This window comes from Juglans regia, chromosome 15 (assembly GCF_001411555.2).
Source record: "Juglans regia cultivar Chandler chromosome 15, Walnut 2.0, whole genome shotgun sequence".
Taxonomy (NCBI): Eukaryota; Viridiplantae; Streptophyta; class Magnoliopsida; order Fagales; family Juglandaceae; genus Juglans; species Juglans regia.
In genome coordinates this window covers 2,787,933-2,809,704 of record NC_049915.1, presented here as the reverse complement: position 1 = coordinate 2,809,704, position 21,772 = coordinate 2,787,933, and the positions used below count along the sequence as shown (strand labels likewise).

The following is a 21,772-nucleotide window of genomic DNA, read 5'->3' as shown; positions in this document are numbered from 1 at the left end:
AATAGTTATTGGGCACTTAAATATAATCTTGTTGCAAGTCACTAGATCACCTACTGGGGTTGAGACCCTCAGATTGTAATCCATCTCAACAACATCAACGGGGTAGAACTGAACATAATCCTTCGAAATAAAGGAGTGGGTAGCCCCTGAGTCAAATAAAACAATAGCCTTATTGAGAAACAGGGGGATAATTCCTGGGTTTACGTCATATAATCCATAGAGATAACAATATAAGTAATCCTTAATTCTTAACATAAGAAAACTAAATAGGAAAGTCAAAAAGATTATACCTGTGATGCCATCATTCTTGTCCTCAGCTTCTCCCGGTGTCAAAGCAAACACTCGTACAGGTACAGTCCTCTGCTGATTGTTGCCTTGGTTATTAGGCCTAAAGTTTTGAGGTGGGTTGGGCCTTCTATTGTTCTTCGCAAGCAATGGGTATTCTCTAATGAAGTGCCCATCCTTACCGCATTTGAAACATGATCCCACTTCCTTTCTGCACTCCCCAGCGTGTATGCAGTTACAGAACTTACAGAGGTTAGTGGTATGATTTCCCTACATCTGTCTCTAACTTGAACTGCTTTCCTCATTTCTGTGGCGCCCCTGACCCCCATGTAAGGAAACACAGGAATCGAGACGCCGGGATGATGACAACACGGTCACGCATCCCAACGAAAGTGCCAAGTGTGTGTACAAGCGACAGTGTACAAAAACAACGCAGCGGATTAGTCAACTAAGTACCAGAATTTAAATACAATCTAAACATCAGTAAGGTTTAAAAAGTAGTTATACTATCATCCAAAATAAAGTTTAACACATGTCCCAAAATACAAATGAGTAAAATAAATAACAAAGCCAGTGATCCCAAATCACTCCTCGGGCGGAGCCGTCTCCTAAGGCTCTCCCTCCTCCTCCTCATCTGCATCAAAATCTGTGTTACCACAGAATGGTACCGCAGGTAAGTATAACCCAAATAATCCTCAGGAATAAAATGTATTTAATGCAGCCAACATGTATGCATATGAAAAAATATGCATTTTCCTCAAAACATCATTTTCTCCGAAATTGATTATTTTCCAACACACGCCAAAATCCCAATTGGCCCAAAAATAATCCGTAAAACATTTTCCCAGAAAATGGTTAGCACAAAATCCAACACACGCTATTTTCCCAGAAAACAGTCCATTTTTAATGTATGCACTATTATCTCCCCTATGGGTCATCCGCACACCCTGGCTTCGTAGCGATGCCCACTTCTGCGCCCAACATGTACATGGGAAAACATCCACTACACAACGAGCGATGCCCAGTTCCGCACCCAGCGCGTACGTAGCCAAACATTCTCTAGTCCCCGCCAGCAGAAGGACCACGGAGTCGGCACGAATCTCTCGTCCGATCCCATTGTCGCCCAGCGACAATCCAGGGGACGTCACTCAGTATATTACGCTCCCGAGTGACCAGAGGAGCTCCACCGAGATAATACCCCATCTCGGCTTGGGGTTCGTGATACACACGCACCCAATAAATCATTTCACATGAAAACTCAGTTTTCAATGAACACATGAACATGAATGCAATACACGAAAACCCAATTTCCTTTACAAACATGATCATGCATGAAATTATGAAATGCACATGTACCAACTCTAATCCACAACCATCAATAACAAACCTAATCAAATCCAACCAAACAACTCCAATCACCAAACCATCCGACCCCCGTACTCCTCGGACTCAGTCCGGCAAAACCAATCAACAGATCAAATACAGTGAAATGTGTTAGTGTAATATATTAAATTTACAAGAATTCTTTGGAGAAATACTTACAGTGCTATATAACAATTTCCGGAGGATCATGAAGCGGCAATAAGTGGAAAAACAACTGCAGGACAGTGTAAAATACACTGTGGCTGTGGGTCACAGATACCCACTTTTCAACGAAGACAAACGAAGACCCAAAATTGATAGAGTAGGGCCTAGGGATGTCGGTGAAACTAGTGGTGATGAAGGTTGGCCGTGGGTGGCGGCACAAGGGGTAGTTTAAGGCCAAAAATACCCAAAACGGAAATGTTGATGAATGTGCTTCACCGGTAACGGATCGGAGGTGGGGTTGGGTCCAATGGGTTGCCAAGAGGTCGATGATGAAGTGGTGTGAAGATGAAGGCCGGAGGTGGCGTGACGGCGGCGCGCGAGCACAAAGAACGCCGTGGCTTCAAGTCGTGCGTGGAGGAGAACGCTGGCGAGTTAGGGGCTGAGATTGATGGGGAAGGACGACCGGCGTGAGGGGAAGCTGTGGTGGTGGGCGGTGATGGTCATGGCGGCGCGGCGGCGGCAGGCTAGGTGAGCGACGAAATGCACGGGAGAGAGGGAGAGAAGGCTGGGTCGCGCGGGAGAGAAGAAGAAATAAGGAGGAAAAGAAACGAAAGAGAAGAAAAAGAGGAAAAGAAAAATAGAGGGAAAAGAAATGAGGTCCAATCCTCATAACTTGGGTCACAAAAATGATCCAACGGAAACGATTTCAAAACCACAAGTTAAATAAAATAATTTAAACATAATGGTAAAGTCAAATTGAAATAATTTAATCTCGCAGAAATTAATTTAAATATTAAAAGCAATTTAAATGCATAACAATAAATAAATATTAAGAAAGCACATAAAAATAATTTTCACCAAATTGAAATCATAAAAATAAACTCACTACAAATCCAACCAATTTTAAAATACGAGAATAAATTTTTGAATCCATAAAAATAATTCCTTCAGTAAAAATACACTAAAATACGGGGTGTTACAATTTCTCTTTTTCCTTGGCCCTTGATCTAAATTAGAGAATCTTTGTGGAGTAGCTCTCTTCCTCTGTTCTTGCAATTCAACACCTATCTTGAGATTTTGCTCGACTAACTTCGCCTTGTGCACCAATTCTGAAAAATTTGGAATCTGTAGGACCATCACTCGTTCATAAATCCTGTAGTTCAAACCTTCCTCAAACTTCTTGGTCTTCTTCTCCTCATCAAGAATCAGGTATGAGGCAAAGCATGATAATTCTGCAAACCTTGCAGCATATTGGCTCACAGTCATGGTCCTTTACACCAAGTTGGTGAACTCTAGAGCTCTAGCTTCCCTATCCGCTTTAGAGAAAAATCGATCAAAGAAATTCTGCTTGAATTGAGCCCAAACAATCACTCCAGTCCCCTCAGCTTCCCTGATGAATTTTTTAGAATTCCACCAACTCTTCGCTTCTCCAGTTAGTTTAAAAGCTGCGAACTGAACCTTTTGTTGATCGGTAAACTCGAAAACACTGAATATTTATTCAGTGTCTTGTATCCAATCCTCCACTGCGTTCGTATCGCCTCTTCCATCAAAGATGGGAGGATGCGTTTAATTACATTGTTCAAACGTGCAACCCCCATCATTGTTGTTTTTGTTCAAATCTTCAAGGCTTCGAACTCAACGACGAGCCGCCATCCTGAAAGCTTAAATTTGGTAAAACGTTCTAAAATAAATAAAGGCGAAAAAAAATACTAAGTAAATAAAATAAATAGAATATGCGTGTAAACACAAATACACTTATTTATTAGATAACTATTTAAGCTTGGCGTGACTTAATACTCACATACATCATTAGAATTTAAAACCTCAAAGTTACGAATTCAATTCCTAACATTTGCCAGATCTAAAACCTCAAATCCCTTCAAAATCAATCATAAGGTTTTTAGAAACTCAAACTTGGATATCCACATGATCATCCTTATAGTCCTCAAGTTCCTATATTTACACCCTATGAACCCACAGATATCTAAACCTTCAAGGTTTATAGTATGCAGAATTCAAACCTGACTCTGATACCAACTGTAAAGTCCCGACCTCGAGGGTCCGGAGAGTTAACTAATTTAACCTCCAACAATGCTAATATATTTTCCAAAACCAAGAATATAACCTTCCAATTCTTCGAAACAACGTAAATACTTCAATTTAATAAACCATACACACTCACATATCCAATCCTCGATATCACAAACCAAATAAAATATCAACTTTTTTTCATGTCTCAAATAACAAACTAGAATAAAATAAAATTGACATAAGTCTCCATAAACCGTCTAAATCTATTGAAAACAACTTAAGAAATAAATAATATCCAACAGCAGCACTAATACCGCGAGATACCCAAAACTATTCACAGCTAGTCTTGTCCACACACTCTAATAATGATCCTCAGCTAAACCATCAATGTCATCTAAAAATATTATGAAGATTAAGGGTTGAGTTATCAACAACTCAGTAAGCAAAAATCATATACTAGCATGTAAATATGAACATTTATAATGTTTGATATGCAGAACAAAACATTTTCTTTCAGAATGTAGAAACAACATATTTCTATTTTCAAAATGCATAAACCAAAACTTGGTGCAAAAACATCAGAGCAAAATTTTTAGAAAGGTAAACTTATTCCCAAAAAGAAAATCCATTGGCATATCCAAACTAAAACATTATATTCATATCATCTCTAGCATCACATCGGGACAAATACCATGTTTAACCCCCGTGGTAGAGTTATAAACCATCATTATATCCGTGGCTAGGCCATATACAATGTTGCACCCCGTGGTAGGGTTATAAACCACCATTATACTCGTGGCTGGGCCATATACCATATTTCACCCCGTGGTAAGGTTATAAACCACCATTACACATGTGGCTGGGCCTTAACAGAAACAGAACAGAACATCATCGAAATCAGTTCACATTCATATACAGAATCAGAACTTCATGCCAAGGTTTTCAGATAACACATCATATCCAAAACAAAGTACCAAATAACTTCAGATCGTTTCACATCTTCGAAACAAACATAATTAAAATATTTTCATTTATTCATAAAAAAACTTTTAGATTTTTTTCATAATCGCTCTTTTGCATAGTTCAAAAACAAAATGTACAAAATTGGCTCATGTCTACACCAGTCATGATAGAAAATATTTTCTCTTATATAGAATTTATGCATATGCAGAATAAACATCTGATGTCGTTCCAGATTTCTTTTCAAAAATAAACATGCTTATTTCAAAGACAACTTTATTTCATTTCTTTTATGTAAAACTAGTGTATGAACCTCGCTTACCTGACTTTCGTGTATTATCAACACATTGAGACGAAACTCTAGTAGTAACACCACCTAAACAAAACATATACCCAACATTTAATAAACCAATCTAGTTAGCTATTATTGATTGAGTATTAGACCAAAACAGCCCCTTCTTAACTCAATAACTATCATAAAATTAAACCCGAACAATACCATCCTCAAACCATTTGCATTTAAACCCCAAAACAACCACCATTTATCAACACCAAACCAACCATAAATATTTCCAAAACCAACAATAGCAACTCCTATGATTAAAACATAACACAAACAATACGTCAACTCCAACCTTCAAAATAAAACTTCAGCGCAACCATCACATATTTTAGTCATTCAAAAATTCAAGACTTGGGTACCTGCGCCACTCATAAAACACCGAGCACAACCGGCTCAAACACCCATTGCACACACAGTCAATAAACCACCTCAGGCTGCCCTCAATCACTTCCATACCCCACACACATCAACCCAAAACACCACACCTTAACATAAATTATTAAAATAATTAAACTAAAAAAAAAAAAAACAGAAGGAGAGAGTAAAGAAGCTTACCAGCGTTGGACTCTATGAAAACAACTGACAAACACAAGGGGGCACTGCTCTATGGAGAAAAAGCTCTGTGAAGATGAGAAAAAAATAAACTGAGTGTGTGCGCTGTGAATTGAAACAAAGAGAGTGTGCGAAAAAAAATAAGCCGAAGAAAATAACGTACAAGAGGGTGTGTGTGTGTGCAAAAGCAGGGGATAGATGTAAAAATTTAAAAGTGAGATCTATGAATGGGAGGGATGATTACCGAAAAGAAAAACTTCAGAGAGGGAACTTGACAATGGCACAAGATTTTGAGACTCATGAAGATGCTGCACCGTGCCAAAAACCCAAAGAAAATCATGAAAACATCTGTGAGGCAAAGGGAAACAGGGAACAAGAGAGAGAACAATGGCTCACCTTCGAGGGGCTCAGCCCACAGTGAAAAATCTCCTGGAATACACGGAAGGAAGGGAATCGCAGTGCTCACACGTGTTATCTGGGTTTTGTGCAAGAGGGAAAGGAAATTTCAGAGTAGCTCGAAAAAAATGTGTATGCGTGGAACCGAAATGGACTGTGGAGACTTGGGGAGCAGGTGCACGGGATGGAGAGATTAGTGGAACTGCAGTGCAAAGGAAAATGCAACGGAGAAGAAAAACAGTGCAGCAGAAAGGGGGAAAAATAACTCACCAAATGACGCCATTTCAAGCCTCCCTTCAAGTGATCACATGTTGTGGGCCGGCTTTCGTAAAATCGGGCTGGGCTTTGGCCCAGGCGTTACACATTATGCAGGGTAACACTTGTCACACTGATTTTACATCTTGACATTGGGTGGTTGTGATCTTCTGTTGGGAATCCAATGACTTAGTACATTGGGCCTTATCTTATGGAATTTTTACACACTACGAATGAAATTTATTTTATTTGGCCGTGAGAATATTTCGCAGGGCATCACACCTACTGATGTATCTCTAAGGGAGGGTGAAGAGTTTGGTCAGGCTATGAAACAAGACAAAGGGGTTTGGTTTTACAGCTTCTTGCATCTTATGAAACTCCTAATTTTTTCTTAGACACTAACCCACTCATTCTTACTTTGCTGGAACAGTTTCAACAAGTTTTTGTAGAACCCCCTGGCCTACCTCCTACATGTGATCATGACCACCATATCACTCTTTAACCGAATGCTCAACCAATTTCTGTAGGTCCCTATAGGTATCCATATTTCCAAAAATCAGAAATTGAAAAACTAGTTAATGACATGCTCAAATCTGGAATCATTCATCCTAGTCAAAACTCTTTTTCCTCCCCAGTACTCCTAGTGCATAAGCAAGACGGCAGTTGGCATCTTTACGTGGATTAGCGGGCTCTGAATAAAGAAATAGCCAAAGTGAAATTCCGAATTCCTATTGTCGACGAGCTTCTAGATAAACTTTATGGTGCAACTATTTTTAGTAAATTGGATCTTCAATTCGGTTATTATCAACTTTCCAATCCCTCATGAATCACATATTTAAACCTTAATTGCGTAAATTCATATTAGTCTTTTTTTTATGATATTCTTATTTAAAACAAGAGTTTACAAGACCATTTGGTGCATTTGCAAGTTGTCTTAGAAATTCTACAAACTCAATAGCTTTTTGCCAAAAAATCAAAATGTTCATTTAGAAGTCATGAAATCGAATACCTTGGCCATCTTATCTCCAAGGATAGTGTTAAGGCCAATCCTAAGAAGATCGATTCCATGTTAAACTGGCCATTTCCTTCAACCATTAAATCCTTACGTGGTTTCCAAGGTCTTACGGGCTATTATAAGAAATTTATTAAGGGGTATGGTTCCAATACTGCTCCCTTAACCTCACTACTTAGGAAAAATTCTTTTGAATGGAACCAAACAGCAAAAGAGGCCTTCAATGCACTTAAAGAAGCTGTCTCTAACCCCCTTGTTTTGATTCTTCCTAATTTTACTAAACCTTTCAACATTCAATGTGATGCTTCAAGTTGTGGTATAGGTGCTGTTTTGATGCAGCAGAACCGACCCATTGCATTTATGAGTCAAGCTCTCCATGGCAAGGCTTTACATCTCTCCACTTATGAGAAGGAGTTCATGGCTTTGGTTATGGCTGTCAAGAAGTGGCGTTCCTATTTGTTGGGCCAAACTTTTCGTATTCAAACTGATTATCAAAGTCTCAAGTATTTACTTGAGCAAAAAATAAGGACACATATGCAACAGAAATGGTTCGCTAAATTACTAGGTTTTGACTTTGTCGTTGAGTACAAGAAGGACAAAGACAATATGGTGGTCGACACGTTATCAAGAAGGTGGGAAGAAGAACCCTAGATTGCTGCCCTATCTTTTCCAGCAGCAGATTGGCTTGCTGATTTGAAGGCATCATCTTACCTAAAGGATTCTACGTTGCAAAAATTGTTAGATGACTATGATAAGCAGTTGCTCGACACTACTAAGTATAAGCTGAAGGATGGGCTACTTTTTACAAGGACATATTAATTATTGGGCAGTTCGTAGCTCTTAAGGACCAATTACTACATTTGATTCGTGGCAGTCCTCAAGCTGGCCATTCGGCGCTGCATAAGACTTTACATCGAGCTCGAGCCAATTTTTATTGGAGGGATATGAAACAAGATATCAAAATTTTTATTAAGGAGTGTGAAGTTTGTCAAAAAAAATAAAGTCGATAATTTACACCCACCAGGTCTACTTCAACCATTACCTATTCCTAAGAAGGTGATCTAATTTTTCTCTTGATTTTATTGACGGGTGAGTTAGAGGCTCAATTGACTAAATAAGCAGACATGGAGATGCGTATAAAATCGTATGAAGAACAAAAAGAAGAGTTCAGGTGAGAGATGCAACTCCAAATGCAGATGCTTATGCAACAATTCAGGTCTCCAAGCAATTGATTTTTGTGTTTTTCATAAATTTTAGGATTTATAAAATTTTGTACGGATAACATTATTAGTATTATTACTATTTTACTTATTTAGTTTGGACTTATTAGATTAGTTTTGTTTATATTGAACAATATGTAATGTATTTTTGAAATATAAATATATATTTTGTTTTAAATTTTTTATTAAAATCAAATACTAATCGTCTGAATGATCATCAAATGTTCGAACATATATAAATCAGACACAACTGTTAGAACATAACACGTTGGAGTTCGAATGGTCATCAAACGTTGCGACCGTTCGAACACATTCGAATCGGCAACTCACTTCTTCTATTCATTACACGTTCAAACCTCTTACTCAATTCTAAAAATTAATATAATTTATGTTTGATCATCAATTTGTTTGTTCAAATGTTTCCTCATATTTATTTGGTCGAACGGATTGGTATCGATTGACCACCCATGAAGTACACATTCGAACATACATACCGTTCAAACCATATTTTGGGAGTTCGAACGCCTTTCTGGAACTAAATTCAATCGTCCTAGAATAAAATTGTCACTCGAACGTGATCGAACGGTCCAACAATATTTCATTCCAAAAGATATTTTTTGGGGCAAAATTGATATATTTGTTCTAAAATACCTTTTGGGAAGACCTTGAGACCCCTTTTTTTTTTCGTTCCAAAATATATTTTGAGACAAAAACCCCATCTTTTGGAACAAAAGACCTAATATGTTGTAGTGTAATGAGCTAGCATGATATAATAATTTGCATTTCGACGAACATGCAGTTGGATGCTCCATTTTGTCTATTAATTAGGAGTTTGAATATGGTCATTAAAAACTGATCATATCAACTTGAGTTAAATAATTGAGAGACTTTGAGTTTGCCAATGAATTAATCAACTCGAGTAAAAATAATAAATAATAAAAATAATCAACTTGAGTTTATATAATTTTAATGCATGTTGTCATACAGAAAAATCAAACATATATTATTCAAACTCAAAGTTGTAGTTGTTACGACAAACTCAGAAAGAGTTTATAGTATACAATGAGCATCCAATTAGAAAAGGTTGGCATACGAAAAATATATGTTATAAATTATATAAAGATGTTTAAAAGATATGCAAATTCTTTATATATATAATTTATCTTATACATGAGTTTATAGCAAAAAATAAGAAAAAGCCAAGAAATCCAATTTTTATATTTTCATTTTATACAGTTATATACAATTTCTCAAAGATTATAAAAAAAATTAAAACTTAAAGAAAAGGGACATTACAAGATTTTTTTCAGTGCAACCATACATGTATAAAATTCCATCAAATGCATGCATATATGTGAGTACTGAAAACGGGCCAAAAATAAGATTTCCCATAAAGGGATCAAGAATTGCATGCCCATGACGGAAGATGAATTGGGGACAAAATTACCATAAATTAATCCTTCTTCGTGGGAAGTTAATTATAATTTTTTTTCTAAATGGTAATAAATAAAGTCACTGAGATTGTGGTGATTCTAATTAAATTGCTGATATGATTCTCACGTCCATATCGAGAGAGGATGCAATTGAGAATTACAAAACATATTAAATTTAGAAAAATGATAGTTGCAATAGTGAATATTGCGAAAGTGCCGTGCAATTACTTTGAAAAAATTTAATAAATATTGGACCCACATGAAAATAAATTAATTTTTTAATAGTAGACGTCACTCATTTTCAAATCGACTGTATGGTTTGCGCACTTTACGATTGTATTTAGTATTACTCTTCAATTTATATATATAAAACAACATATATATCATATATTGTCTATGATCCACTCATTCATACATACATAATATCATATTAATTCTTGTAATTAATTTTCAATATTCTTAGAAAAAGATCAAGGAAAAAAATGGAAGAGGGTGATAGCACATTATCTCAATCTCGTGCCTTTTATACTCCTCTCATTCGAGCTACCCTAGAAGATGACTGGAAAGCTGCTGAAGCTTTTAGTCAGAAAAATCGAAAGATTCGAATTAACTGCCTTGGAGCCGCCATAACAAAAGAGGAAGGGACAGCTCTTCACTTTGCTGCAGCTGCAAAACGCACCCGTTTTGTAAAAAAACTCGTGAAATTGATGACAAAAAAAGAATTAGAATTGACAACCAACGGAAACTACACGGCCCTTTATTTTGCTGCCCAATCAGAAGTCGTTACAATTGCAGAAGAGATGGTGAAAAAGAACAAAAATCTACCATTGATCCCCAAGGATGACATCAAAGCTTTACCACTATACGTGGCAATAATGACTGGAAATAGAGACATGGTGTCGTATTTATACTCTGTGACTCCAATTGAAGACTTGGCTTCTATGGATCCCAGTCAGCTCCTTATCGCTACTATTTCCACTTATTTGTATGGTATGTATGTCCTACGTACGCATCAATACTTGTGATCATCAATTTGAGACAATTAATTATGAGCATTAATGCTATTAATCTTGTCATATGACATGCTTTAAATAACTAATTTATATATTAACCAATTAAATGTAATTACTTAATATAGGCTAAAATGATGACAAAATTATTTACAATTAATATTAACAAATTAATATGTCTTAAAAAGTATATCATAGAGATTTCACAACGTACTTACGGTCACACGCACACACAAACAGAGATATATATAAGAAATGATCATATTAATTTGGTTTTTATGAACAGATACGGCACTGAAAATTCTGGATACTCTAAAGATAGCATCTCTTGAAGAGAAGATACAAATTCTTTGCTTTCCATTGGTAATATTGTTGGCCAGAAAACCATCGGAAATTGGCAACAAAAGTCAGGCATCAATATGGAAAAGAGGCTTAAACTCCTGTTAGTTTATTTTCAACCCAAACTAATAACTTTAGTACTTGTGTGTGCCTATTTATATATATATATATATATATATATATATGTATATATGTATGTATATTTATAACTGGACTGGTGGAATTTCTTCATTAATCAAGTATATAAATTTACCGAGTGTCTACTTAAATGTGTGAAGAAGCGCCGTTTTTTAACAGTTTAGCTTATTAAATTGACACTTTGTCCCAACTTTCAAGCCAGTTGTTGGGTTACATATAATATAATTGTTGAGGATATCACTCCTCAATCATAGTCTTCCCATTTATGTCAAAGATTGACCAACGTGATTGTAGGAAATTCTTTGTATATTGTTTCATTTTCAATTGTAATTTCATTTATTTGTATTAATGCAATACGCTATGTAAAATCATATAAATGCAAACATTCACCATCAGAAAAGTAAGGTGAATTTTCAAACATTCTCATGGTATCAAGAGCCTACCTGGATTAACATCCGTCGATCCTCATGGCCTCTGATTTTGCACCCACCCTCCTTCCCTTCAACACCATGATTCACATGGTTACCATCAAGCTTTCATCATCCAACTACCTCCTATGGAAGAGCCAACTCCTTCCCCTTCTTGAGAGTCAAGATTTACTGGGTCATGTTGATGGCACACTTGTGCCGCCATCTCAATTCGAACCCGCAGGCTCTCAGACGCCTTCCAACAAATACCTGGCGTGGAAAGCCACGGACCAGCGTTTGCTCAGCCTTCTGCTTTCCTCCCTCACCGAGGAAGCAATGGCCGAAGCTGTAGGCCTCTCCACCTCTCGTGAGGTGTGGCTAGCCATGGAAAATACCTTCAGCCACCGCTCGAAGGCACGCGAACTCCGTCTCAAGGATGATCTCCAGTTGATGAAGCGCGAATCCCGCCCTGTTGCAGCGTATGCTCGCGCCTTCAAGGGTCTATGTGACCAGCTCCATGCGATTGGAAGGCCCGTTGATGGCACCGATAAGGTGCACTGGTTCCTCCGCGGATTAGGGCCCGACTTCTCGAGTTTCTCCACCGCTCAAATGGCCCAAACTCCTCTCCCCTCCTTCGCGGATCTGATCTCAAAAGCAGAGAGTTTTGAGATTTTCCAGAAATCTCTAGACTCCTCTTCTTCCACTGCTGCGGCTTTCATCGCCACCAAGAACTCTTCTCATCGTGGTGGTTTCTCCCGAAACCAACGAGGCCGCACCAACGGCCATGGCAGTGGCTCCTCAAATCGCGGACATGGACGCTCCAACTCCTCTCAAGGACGTCGTCCCCCTCGCTGCCAAATTTGCAGAATGGAGGGTCACTATGCCGATCGTTGCAACCAGCGCTATGCTCGGAATGAGCACTCTGCTCAACTCGCCGAGGCCTTCACCAACTCGTGCTCCCTCGCTGAAGACGTTTCCTCTGATTGGTTTGTGGATACAGGGGCCTCGGCCCATATGACCTCGGATTCATCTCAATTGGACCAGTCTACAAGTTATACGGGTAAGGATTGCGTAATTGTTGGGAATGGTGCGTCACTACCTATTTCCCACACCGGTAACCTCTCTCCTATTCCGAATCTCCATCTCCTAGATGTCCTTGTTGTTCCTCATCTCACTAAAAATTTGTTGTCCATTAGTAAATTAACATCTGATTTTCCTTTATCTGTTACCTTTACTAATAATTTGTTCACTGTTCAGAATCGCAAAACAGGAAGGGTGGTGGCAACCGGTAAGCGTGATGGAGGCTTGTATGTGCTCGAGCGTGGACATTCCGCTTTTATTTCTGTCCTTAAAAATAAATCGCTTCATGCGACATATGATTTATGGCATGCGCGTCTTGGTCATGTCAACCATTCTGTTATTTCTCTCTTAAATAAAAAAGGACATCTTTATCTTACTTCATTGTTGCCTTCTCCTACTTTATGCAACACATGTCAAATTGCAAAAAGTCATCGTTTGCCTTATTCTCGTAATGAACATAGGTCGTCTAATGTGCTCGATCTTATTCACTGTGATATATGGGGTCCCTCCCCCGTCAAATCCAATTTGGGGTTCGTTTATTATGTCATTTTCATTGATGACTATTCTCGCTTCACGTGGCTTTATCCTTTGAAATTGAAATCTGATTTTTACCTTGTCTTTCTTCAATTTCAAAAATTTGTGGAAAATCAATATTCTGCTCGTATAAAAAAATTTCAAAGTGATGGTGGTGCTGAATTCACTAGTAATTTTTTTCAAGATCATCTTCGTTCTTCTGGCATTCACCATCAGCTTTCATGTCCATACACACCTGCCCAAAATGGTCGTGCAGAAAGAAAACATCGCCATGTGACTGAGACATGCTTAGCACTTCTTTTTCATTCTCACATCTCTCCTCGTTTTTGGGTTGACGCTTTCAGCACTGCAGCTTACATCATTAACCGGTTACCCACACCGCTTCTTGGAGGTAAATCACCTTTTGAGATTTTGTATGGTACCTCTCCAAATTATGAAAATTTTCATCCTTTTGGTTGTCGTGTTTGTCGTGGACAAAGTCTTGGACATGTTTATAAGCAATGAGCAATCCTCTCTTATACAATCGGTTTTATGAGATGAGTTAGGCCCATAAATTTCTTCATGGTATCAGAGCCTGCCACAGGACGAATGGGGGTCCACACTACTTACCCCGTGACAAGGACCAGAAAAAATACTGGCCTGCACGTGAGGGAGGGTGTTGAGGAATAATCCCACATTGACTGTGGACAAGGTCTTAGGCATGTTTATAAGCAATGAGCAATCCTCTCTTATACAACCGGTTTTATGAGATGAGTTAGGCCTATAAATTTCTTCAACATTCTCAATAATAACAATATGATGAAAAGTTATACCAAGTCACGTTGGAATGACAAAGTGATCTTACTACTTCATCTTATTGAATATTCTTTAGATGATATCTGATTAGATAATTAGCTATTTTGTATTTGAAATGTCTTGAACAATTCTAATACTTACTGTTTCCTTTGTACACAGATATTGCTTGTGTAGAAGCTAGCTAGCCAGCTTTCACTTGATCACTTTTTTTCAGTTTCATGGATAAAGGGGAACGCATAAAATTAAGATCGAAAGTCAGGGGGGGTCAGAGAGGCTAGTACTAGGCCGATTGCTTGTGCTAATTCTCCTACAGACGCTTCATCTCGCTCATATTTTGTTGTTCATCATGCATAGAGCTAGAGATCAATTATACGTTGTGGTAGACTGATGCTGCCATTAGGAAGTTATAATCTCATATTTTGTTGTTCATGATAGGAGGCCATTATATTAATTCTTTACTAAATCTTTTTAGTATTAACTCTTCTTTTCAGTGCGATTTGACTCATTTGAAAGTAGGGTAGACTGGGTAGTCATCAATTAATTCATTGGAATGTGTGAATTAAATCTTCTTTGGGAATCTATCTATAATTATGTTTTCTTTTAACCAAATTAACGATCTTCTGTTAATCCTTATAACTAGGCTCCGGAGGTCGGTTCTGCATCAGCCCATCAATTAGTTTACCGCCTTTGGAAAGAGCTTGGAGACGACAAATATTTATCGTCAACTATGGTTCCCCATCATATGAAACTACTTGTTGAAGCTACGAAAGTAGGGAACATTGAATTTATAATTATACTTATACGCTCTTATCCCGATCTCATATGGCAACATGACCAAGAATATGGAAGTTTATTTCACGTTGCTGTTGAAAATCGACAAGTGCGTGTTTTTAATTTAATATATGAGATAGGTGTTTTGAAGGGCGATGTTGCGACCTATAAGGCCAAAGATGGAAACAACATGCTGCACTTAGCTGGACAATTGCCTTCTTCAGATCGACTGAATATCGTCTCAGGAGCGGCACTTCAAATGCAACGAGAGTTATTGTGGTTTCAAGTACGTACGTGTGGGTGTTAAATATCATGTCAACTTCCTTTTTTCTCGTCGAACATGTATATTTTGCATGGTCTCCCCTTTCTATATGTTTTAATTTACAAGTAATTGGTTATTGTAGGAGATAGAAAAGATTGTGCCGAAGTTATACGTGAACAAGCTGAATTCTTCAAAAACACCAGAAACACCTAGGGATATACTTAAGAGGACCCATGAAGAACTACGGATGAATGGTGAAAAGTGGATGAAAAACACAGCAAACTCTTGCATGCTCGTGGCAGCACTGATTGCCACTGTGGTTTTTCCAGCTGCCTTCACCGTACCAGGTGGCAACAATCAAGAAACAGACATTCCTATCTTTTTGGAAAGCAACTGGTTTACGTTATTTCTCGTATCAGATGCGGTAGCCATGTTCTTCTCTTCGTCTTCAATATTAGTTTTCTTGACAATTCTCACGTCACACTACACCCAAAGGGATTTCCTCAAATCATTACCTCTTAGGTTGGCGTTGGGACTCGCTACGCTTTTCATTTCAATAGTAGGCATGCTGATAGCCTTCAGTGCAGCATGTTTTTTGGTCTTTAAAAGCAAAACAAGTGTTCCGATCCGAATAATTGTTGCGGCGCCCATTGTCCCAATTAGTTTGTTTGTTATCCTGCATTGTCGCCTTTGGTTTAATATATTTCACTCTGCATTTTGTTCAAATTGGCTTTTCGGGTCAAAGAATAGGCTTTTCAATTCCAAGCCGCTTGCTACGGAAATGGAGAATGGCAACCAATCCGGAGATAATGACAGAACCCAGGTTCTTGATCGGGTCTGAAAAAATTCGGTCCGATTGAACAGTCCTACTGAACTAGTCATGCAAGTTCTCAGTGTGAAATTTGACGACGAAATTATGATCAAGGCTTCAGTATGATCTTCATTAATTAGCTTGGAATAATGTTGGTTTTTTATAAAACCCACGAGTATTGGGCTGGTGATAATTATTATATGAAAGCTGCTACTTTTTATTAATTAGGACACTCGAAACTCTCTTGTAACATAATTCTATGGTTTTTGTCGTTATATTCTGATGTTTGTCATATTATATATACATATAAAAATGTTGTTGAATATTATGAATTTTCTTTGGTGTCATGATGATCATAAGCTTAATCGGTCACGGTCATATTGAAAGAAATCCGTCTGTGTTACCAGCAGGAGCATCAATATTCCGTCTGAAAAAGTTTCTTCGACATAACGACAAAACAAATTAAACTGCAGTTAAAGTTTCGAGTTTCGAAGGTAGATGAGCCAATCTTATAATTCTCTCTTGCGTGAAAAAAGACAATTTGACAGCAGTTAAAAGCAATATTAATAATGGTGACTAGAAAATAACAAATGTATAACTTTTCATTTTTACAATTAAAGGCATTTTTGTAAAGGGACTAGAAAATAACCTTAAACAAATATTTTATCTTTTTTCAAAAAGTATTTTTTAATAAAATATTATTATCTTCTTAATTCAAACCTCCCAGATTCAAACAAAAAACTTAAATAAATTCAAAACCAGTAATGTATCATTGAAGAGCTGTGTAAAACTTGAAAGTCGCGCGTCTACGTGATGATTTTCGTTTTGTAAAATAAAGTTTCAATAGTATCAATACTATTTTACAAAATATCATCCATTAGAGTTGTAAACAAACAATACTACATGATGACCAGCAGTTCAAAATAGGTTCGATCAAATTTAGATTTAGTTCTAATCGTTTATTAAATGATGTTAACGTTATGATCATCGATGAAAAGTGTGAGCTCCAGTACTCATGTTCAAATAAAAGTTAAAAAAACAGAAGTACTTGACTGTCCACTACACCGTGTTAACACGTTTATACCCCTATCCTCAATTTAAAATAGAAATGATAAAAAAAAGTTATACCTCAACCATAAAAACACCCAAACTTCATACCTCAACCACTTATTTTGCCTGCACTCTTGAAGACGTTAATCTCCGAGACTACTCTAATTCCACTAAATTGTAAGTCGCTAAATCTTCAAATTATGATCCATTATCAAGAGCTAAGAGTTAATTACAATTAAATCAAGACCAATAGTACCATATAATACGAGTCCCAGCAGCCATAATAAGAAGCATATTGGTGAAAATATGGAAACTAATGAGAAATTAGCTAGGGATAATTTGACTTTTTAAATTATATTCTAAAACCTCTCATGTGGGGTTATACTTAATTTTTCTCAATAAGTGGGGTAATTTTAAATTGTATCCTAATACTCTTAACGTGTAGACGAGACTTTTTTTTTAGAACCAAATATTGCATCATTCAATAGTCAATAACAAATACAATGAAAATCATATTCTTACAAACACTGATCAGTCTTAAAATTGCACCCCAGAACATCCATCCACATCCACTGGTAAACAAGTGAGAATAAAGTCCGGTGGAATGGACCCTTCGACAAACCGTGCCTTTCGGGCTAAAGCATGCGTTACCTCATTTCCTTGTCTACCAATATGGAGCACATCAAAAGATTGGAAATGAGATAATAATAGTTGAATCTCCCGAATAATAGGACTGTAGCTATAATCTTGTTCTTGGGTTGATCAAATAGCTTCAACAACAACAAGAGAATCTCCCTCAATGATCAAGTGAGAGATCTCTATATGAAGGAGAAGTTGTGAAGCCCTAAAGGCCGCAAACGCCTTAATATCCTCCATCAAATAAATGCCTTCTTCCTTCCTTGACCTGGCCATAATCATGCTACCCTTTTCATCTTGCAATATTAATGCACCCACCCTAGTCTTATGTTGTTGACTAAAGATAGCCCCATCAAAATTCAATTTCCACTGCCCATATGTCGAAGGCTTCCAACATAGTGTAGATAATTGCTGATTGACTTGTTGACATTGCCAAACCAACAAATAAATTTCAATATAGGAAAAATAGCTTTCCACAACATAAAAAATAAAGGCTTCACTATGTTGGAAAATTCTCAAATTTCTAAACTTCCAAACTCCCCAAGCAATGATTACAAACCGTGAGAAGATATGGGGATCATGGAGTTCCATCACTGCCAAAACCACATTATCAAACCGAGAATGCACATCCAACATATTCATATCCCATTCAAAATATCTAGTCCAGATTTGAGAAATGCTAGGGCATTTACATAATGCATGATAAACATCTTCATCAGGTGCATGGCAGAAATTGCATATACAAGAAGTAAGTATCTTACGATGAGATAGCTCGCACTTGTTGGTAAACTATCATGACAAGCTCTCCAAAGAAAATTTTGAACTTTATTTGGCAATTGCATATGCCAAATATTTTTTCCAAAATAATTTATGTGAATCTTCATATAAACTAGTTCTAGCTTGATTCACATATCTTAAGTGGAGCACTAAGTGATAAGCTGGCTTTACACTAAGCAGGTCATTACATGTACAACCTCATACTAGCTTATCAGCATTCCAATGAGAAAACAATGGAATATTAAGTATTTCGTTAGCCTCAAAAGGAGAGAATACCTGGTTCACCAAATCTGACTTCCATCTACATGGCTGTGTACAGTCTATTAATTCATTAACACATGCATCAGCAGCAAGAACATTGCATCCAGTAATGACTTTCCTATTTGGTGAGTCAGGCAGCCAATTGTCTGACCAAATACGCACCTAGTCCCCTCGAGCTATATGCCACAAACAACCAAATTCAACAACATATTTAGATTCACATATACTTCACCACACATAAGATGGATTAGAGCCCATAATACACGATAAAAAATTATAATTCAGAAAATATTTTGCCTTGAAAACAAAGTAAAAAAAGAGAATTCTGGTGCTATTGCAGCCGCCAGCCTTGCTTGGCTAAAAGTGCCAAGCTAAATGTCTCCAAGTCCCGAAATCTCAGCCCACCAAAAAATTTAGAACGGCATAAACGCTATTAACTCATCCAATGAACCCTTCTCTCGTGATCTCTTTGCCCCCACCAAAACCGTGCAATTAGCCCTTCTAATTCTCAACACAGTCCTCTTAGTATTTTAAAGCAACTCATGGCATAGGTGGGGATGGCCTGAACCATAATCTTAATCAATATCTCATGACCAGCCTGCGATAATAACTTCTCCTTTCATCCTTGTAACTTTGCCCAGACCTTATCCTTAATATCTCTAAAGGTATGAATTTTCAATTTACCAACAAAGGAAGGTAATCCAAGATACCTATCATGATGATGGATAGTATGAACACCCCACAATTCCTTTATCGCATTCCTTACTTCCACATTCACGTTCTGACTAAATAATAATTTAGTTTTCTATATATTCAATTGTTGGTCGAGGCAGTCCCATAAGTAGCCAAAATATGCTAAAGATGCACATTCTCTAACATAGAAGCTCGACAAAAGATGATGTTATCGTCAGCAAAAAGTAAATGACTAACCCATGGAGCTTTATTGCAAACACAAGTTCTCCTCACCAAGTTATGTGATTCAGCCTTCTGCAACATTGAAGACAAAGCCTCAACACATATAATAAATAAATAAGGGGATAATGGGTAACCTTGTCGAAATCCACATGTGGGTAGAATCAAATCTGAAGGAACTCCATTTATGAGAACTTTATAAGAAACTGTGGTGATGCATATCATAATTAGCCGAATAAATTTAGTGGCAAAGCCCATTTTTAACATAAGTTTCTCCAAGAGAATCCACTCAACCGAGTCATAAGCTTTGTTCATATCCAATGTGGTAGGCATACATCCTTTTTTACCCGTTTTCCTCCATCGAATCACATCCACCATCTCATAGGCCACCATATGTTATCTGAGATAAGTCGACCCAGGACAAAAGCACATTGTAATGTCGAGATAACCCTTGGTAAAATCAACTTCAGCCGACTAGCTAGGACCTTAGCAATGATTTTATAGACCACATTACATAAACTAATAGGTCTATAATCCTTAATGTACTCTGGTTGTCTTTTCTTAGGGATGAACATAAGATGGGTGAGACTAAATTCACTAGGCATAACACTCAAATGTAAAGTCTGCAATACAGTAGCAGTAACAATTTTTCCCACCACACGCCAATATTTCTGAAAAAATAATGGAGGCATCCCATCTAGGCCTTGAGCTTTTTATGATTGCATCTAGAATAATGCATCCCTAATCTCAATTTCACTAAAAGGCCATGTTAGGTCTTCATTCATTGAATCTAATACACATTGTTGTATAGAGCTTAAGACAAAATAATCTGCAGCCATAGAACTCAAGTTAGAACCCTCATATGACATCCCAACATCATCTTTAAGATAGGTGATCAAGTTATGCCAACGCCTCTGAGAAGCCTTAAAATGAAAGTATTTCGTATTTTTGTCCCCAGCTCCTATCAATTAACTCTAGATCTTTTTCTTCACATTAACTCCTATTTTTCCAACAAAAAGTTAATATCTTCTTGACATTACAGATAGCTTGAGAACAAATTAATCATGCTAGTGAGGCCTATAATATCTCTAATTCCTTACATATAATAGCCAAATTCTTTCGAACATGTCCAAAGTGAGAGCGACTCCAAGCCCTAAGATTACACCTACACAGTTTGAGTTTTTCAGCTAGAGACTCCATTTTATGCAAATCCCAAGTAGTTTCAATTATTTCCTCACATCCCCTTGTACCTACCCACATTGCCTCAAATCTAAATAAATGAGTAGGGTTATCTGCAACATGGCCCACATCCATTGTATTCAAAACCAAACAACTATGATCTGAAATAGAAGTAGCAATGTTTTCGATTTTACACATGGGATATTTCTCTAGCTAATCAGTATTGCTTGTGAATCGATCTAATCTCTCATGTTTCAGGTCTCCCCCTTCTCTTAAATTACTCCATGTAAATAAAGGCCCAACAACATCTATACTCTTTAATTAACAATAATCTAATGTAGATCGGAAATCAAACATCTACTTAAATGGCCTTACCCTACCACCCAATTTCTCAGACTGATGTACAATCTCATTAAAGTCCCCAAAGCATAGCCACAGCTCATCATATTGATTTTTCAAGTGATGAAGTAAAGCCCAGGTTTCATGTCTAAGATGAGTTACATGGTGTCCATATATAGCAGATAATCTCCAATTGGTCAAATTTACAGAATCCAAAACAATACATCAAAATGAAACTTTGAGTAAGAGCGTAAAGTCATGTTTACCTTGCTTCACCAAAAAAGGTAGAGACCTCCACTTCGGCCATTGCTATCCATCTCGAGAAAGCAAGGAAAGCCCAACTGGAACTTGAGCCATTCCATACGACGAACATCACAATATGTCTCCATAATGAAGACCACGTCAGGATCTTCCCTCCTAAGTAAATCTCGGAGGACACGAACTCCTCGAGGGTTCC

The 21,772-nt window shown here is 37.4% G+C and overlaps 1 protein-coding gene across 1 annotated transcript; it reads left to right on the top strand.

Annotated features, from left to right (window-relative positions):
* Nucleotides 1-10,496: 10,496 nt before the first annotated feature.
* Nucleotides 10,497-11,039, top strand: LOC108994613. Its single transcript, XM_035686067.1, has one exon. The coding sequence runs from the start codon at nt 10,497-10,499 to the stop codon at nt 11,037-11,039; it is 543 nt and encodes a 180-aa protein (XP_035541960.1).
* The last annotated feature ends 10,733 nt before the right edge of the window (nt 11,040-21,772 follow it).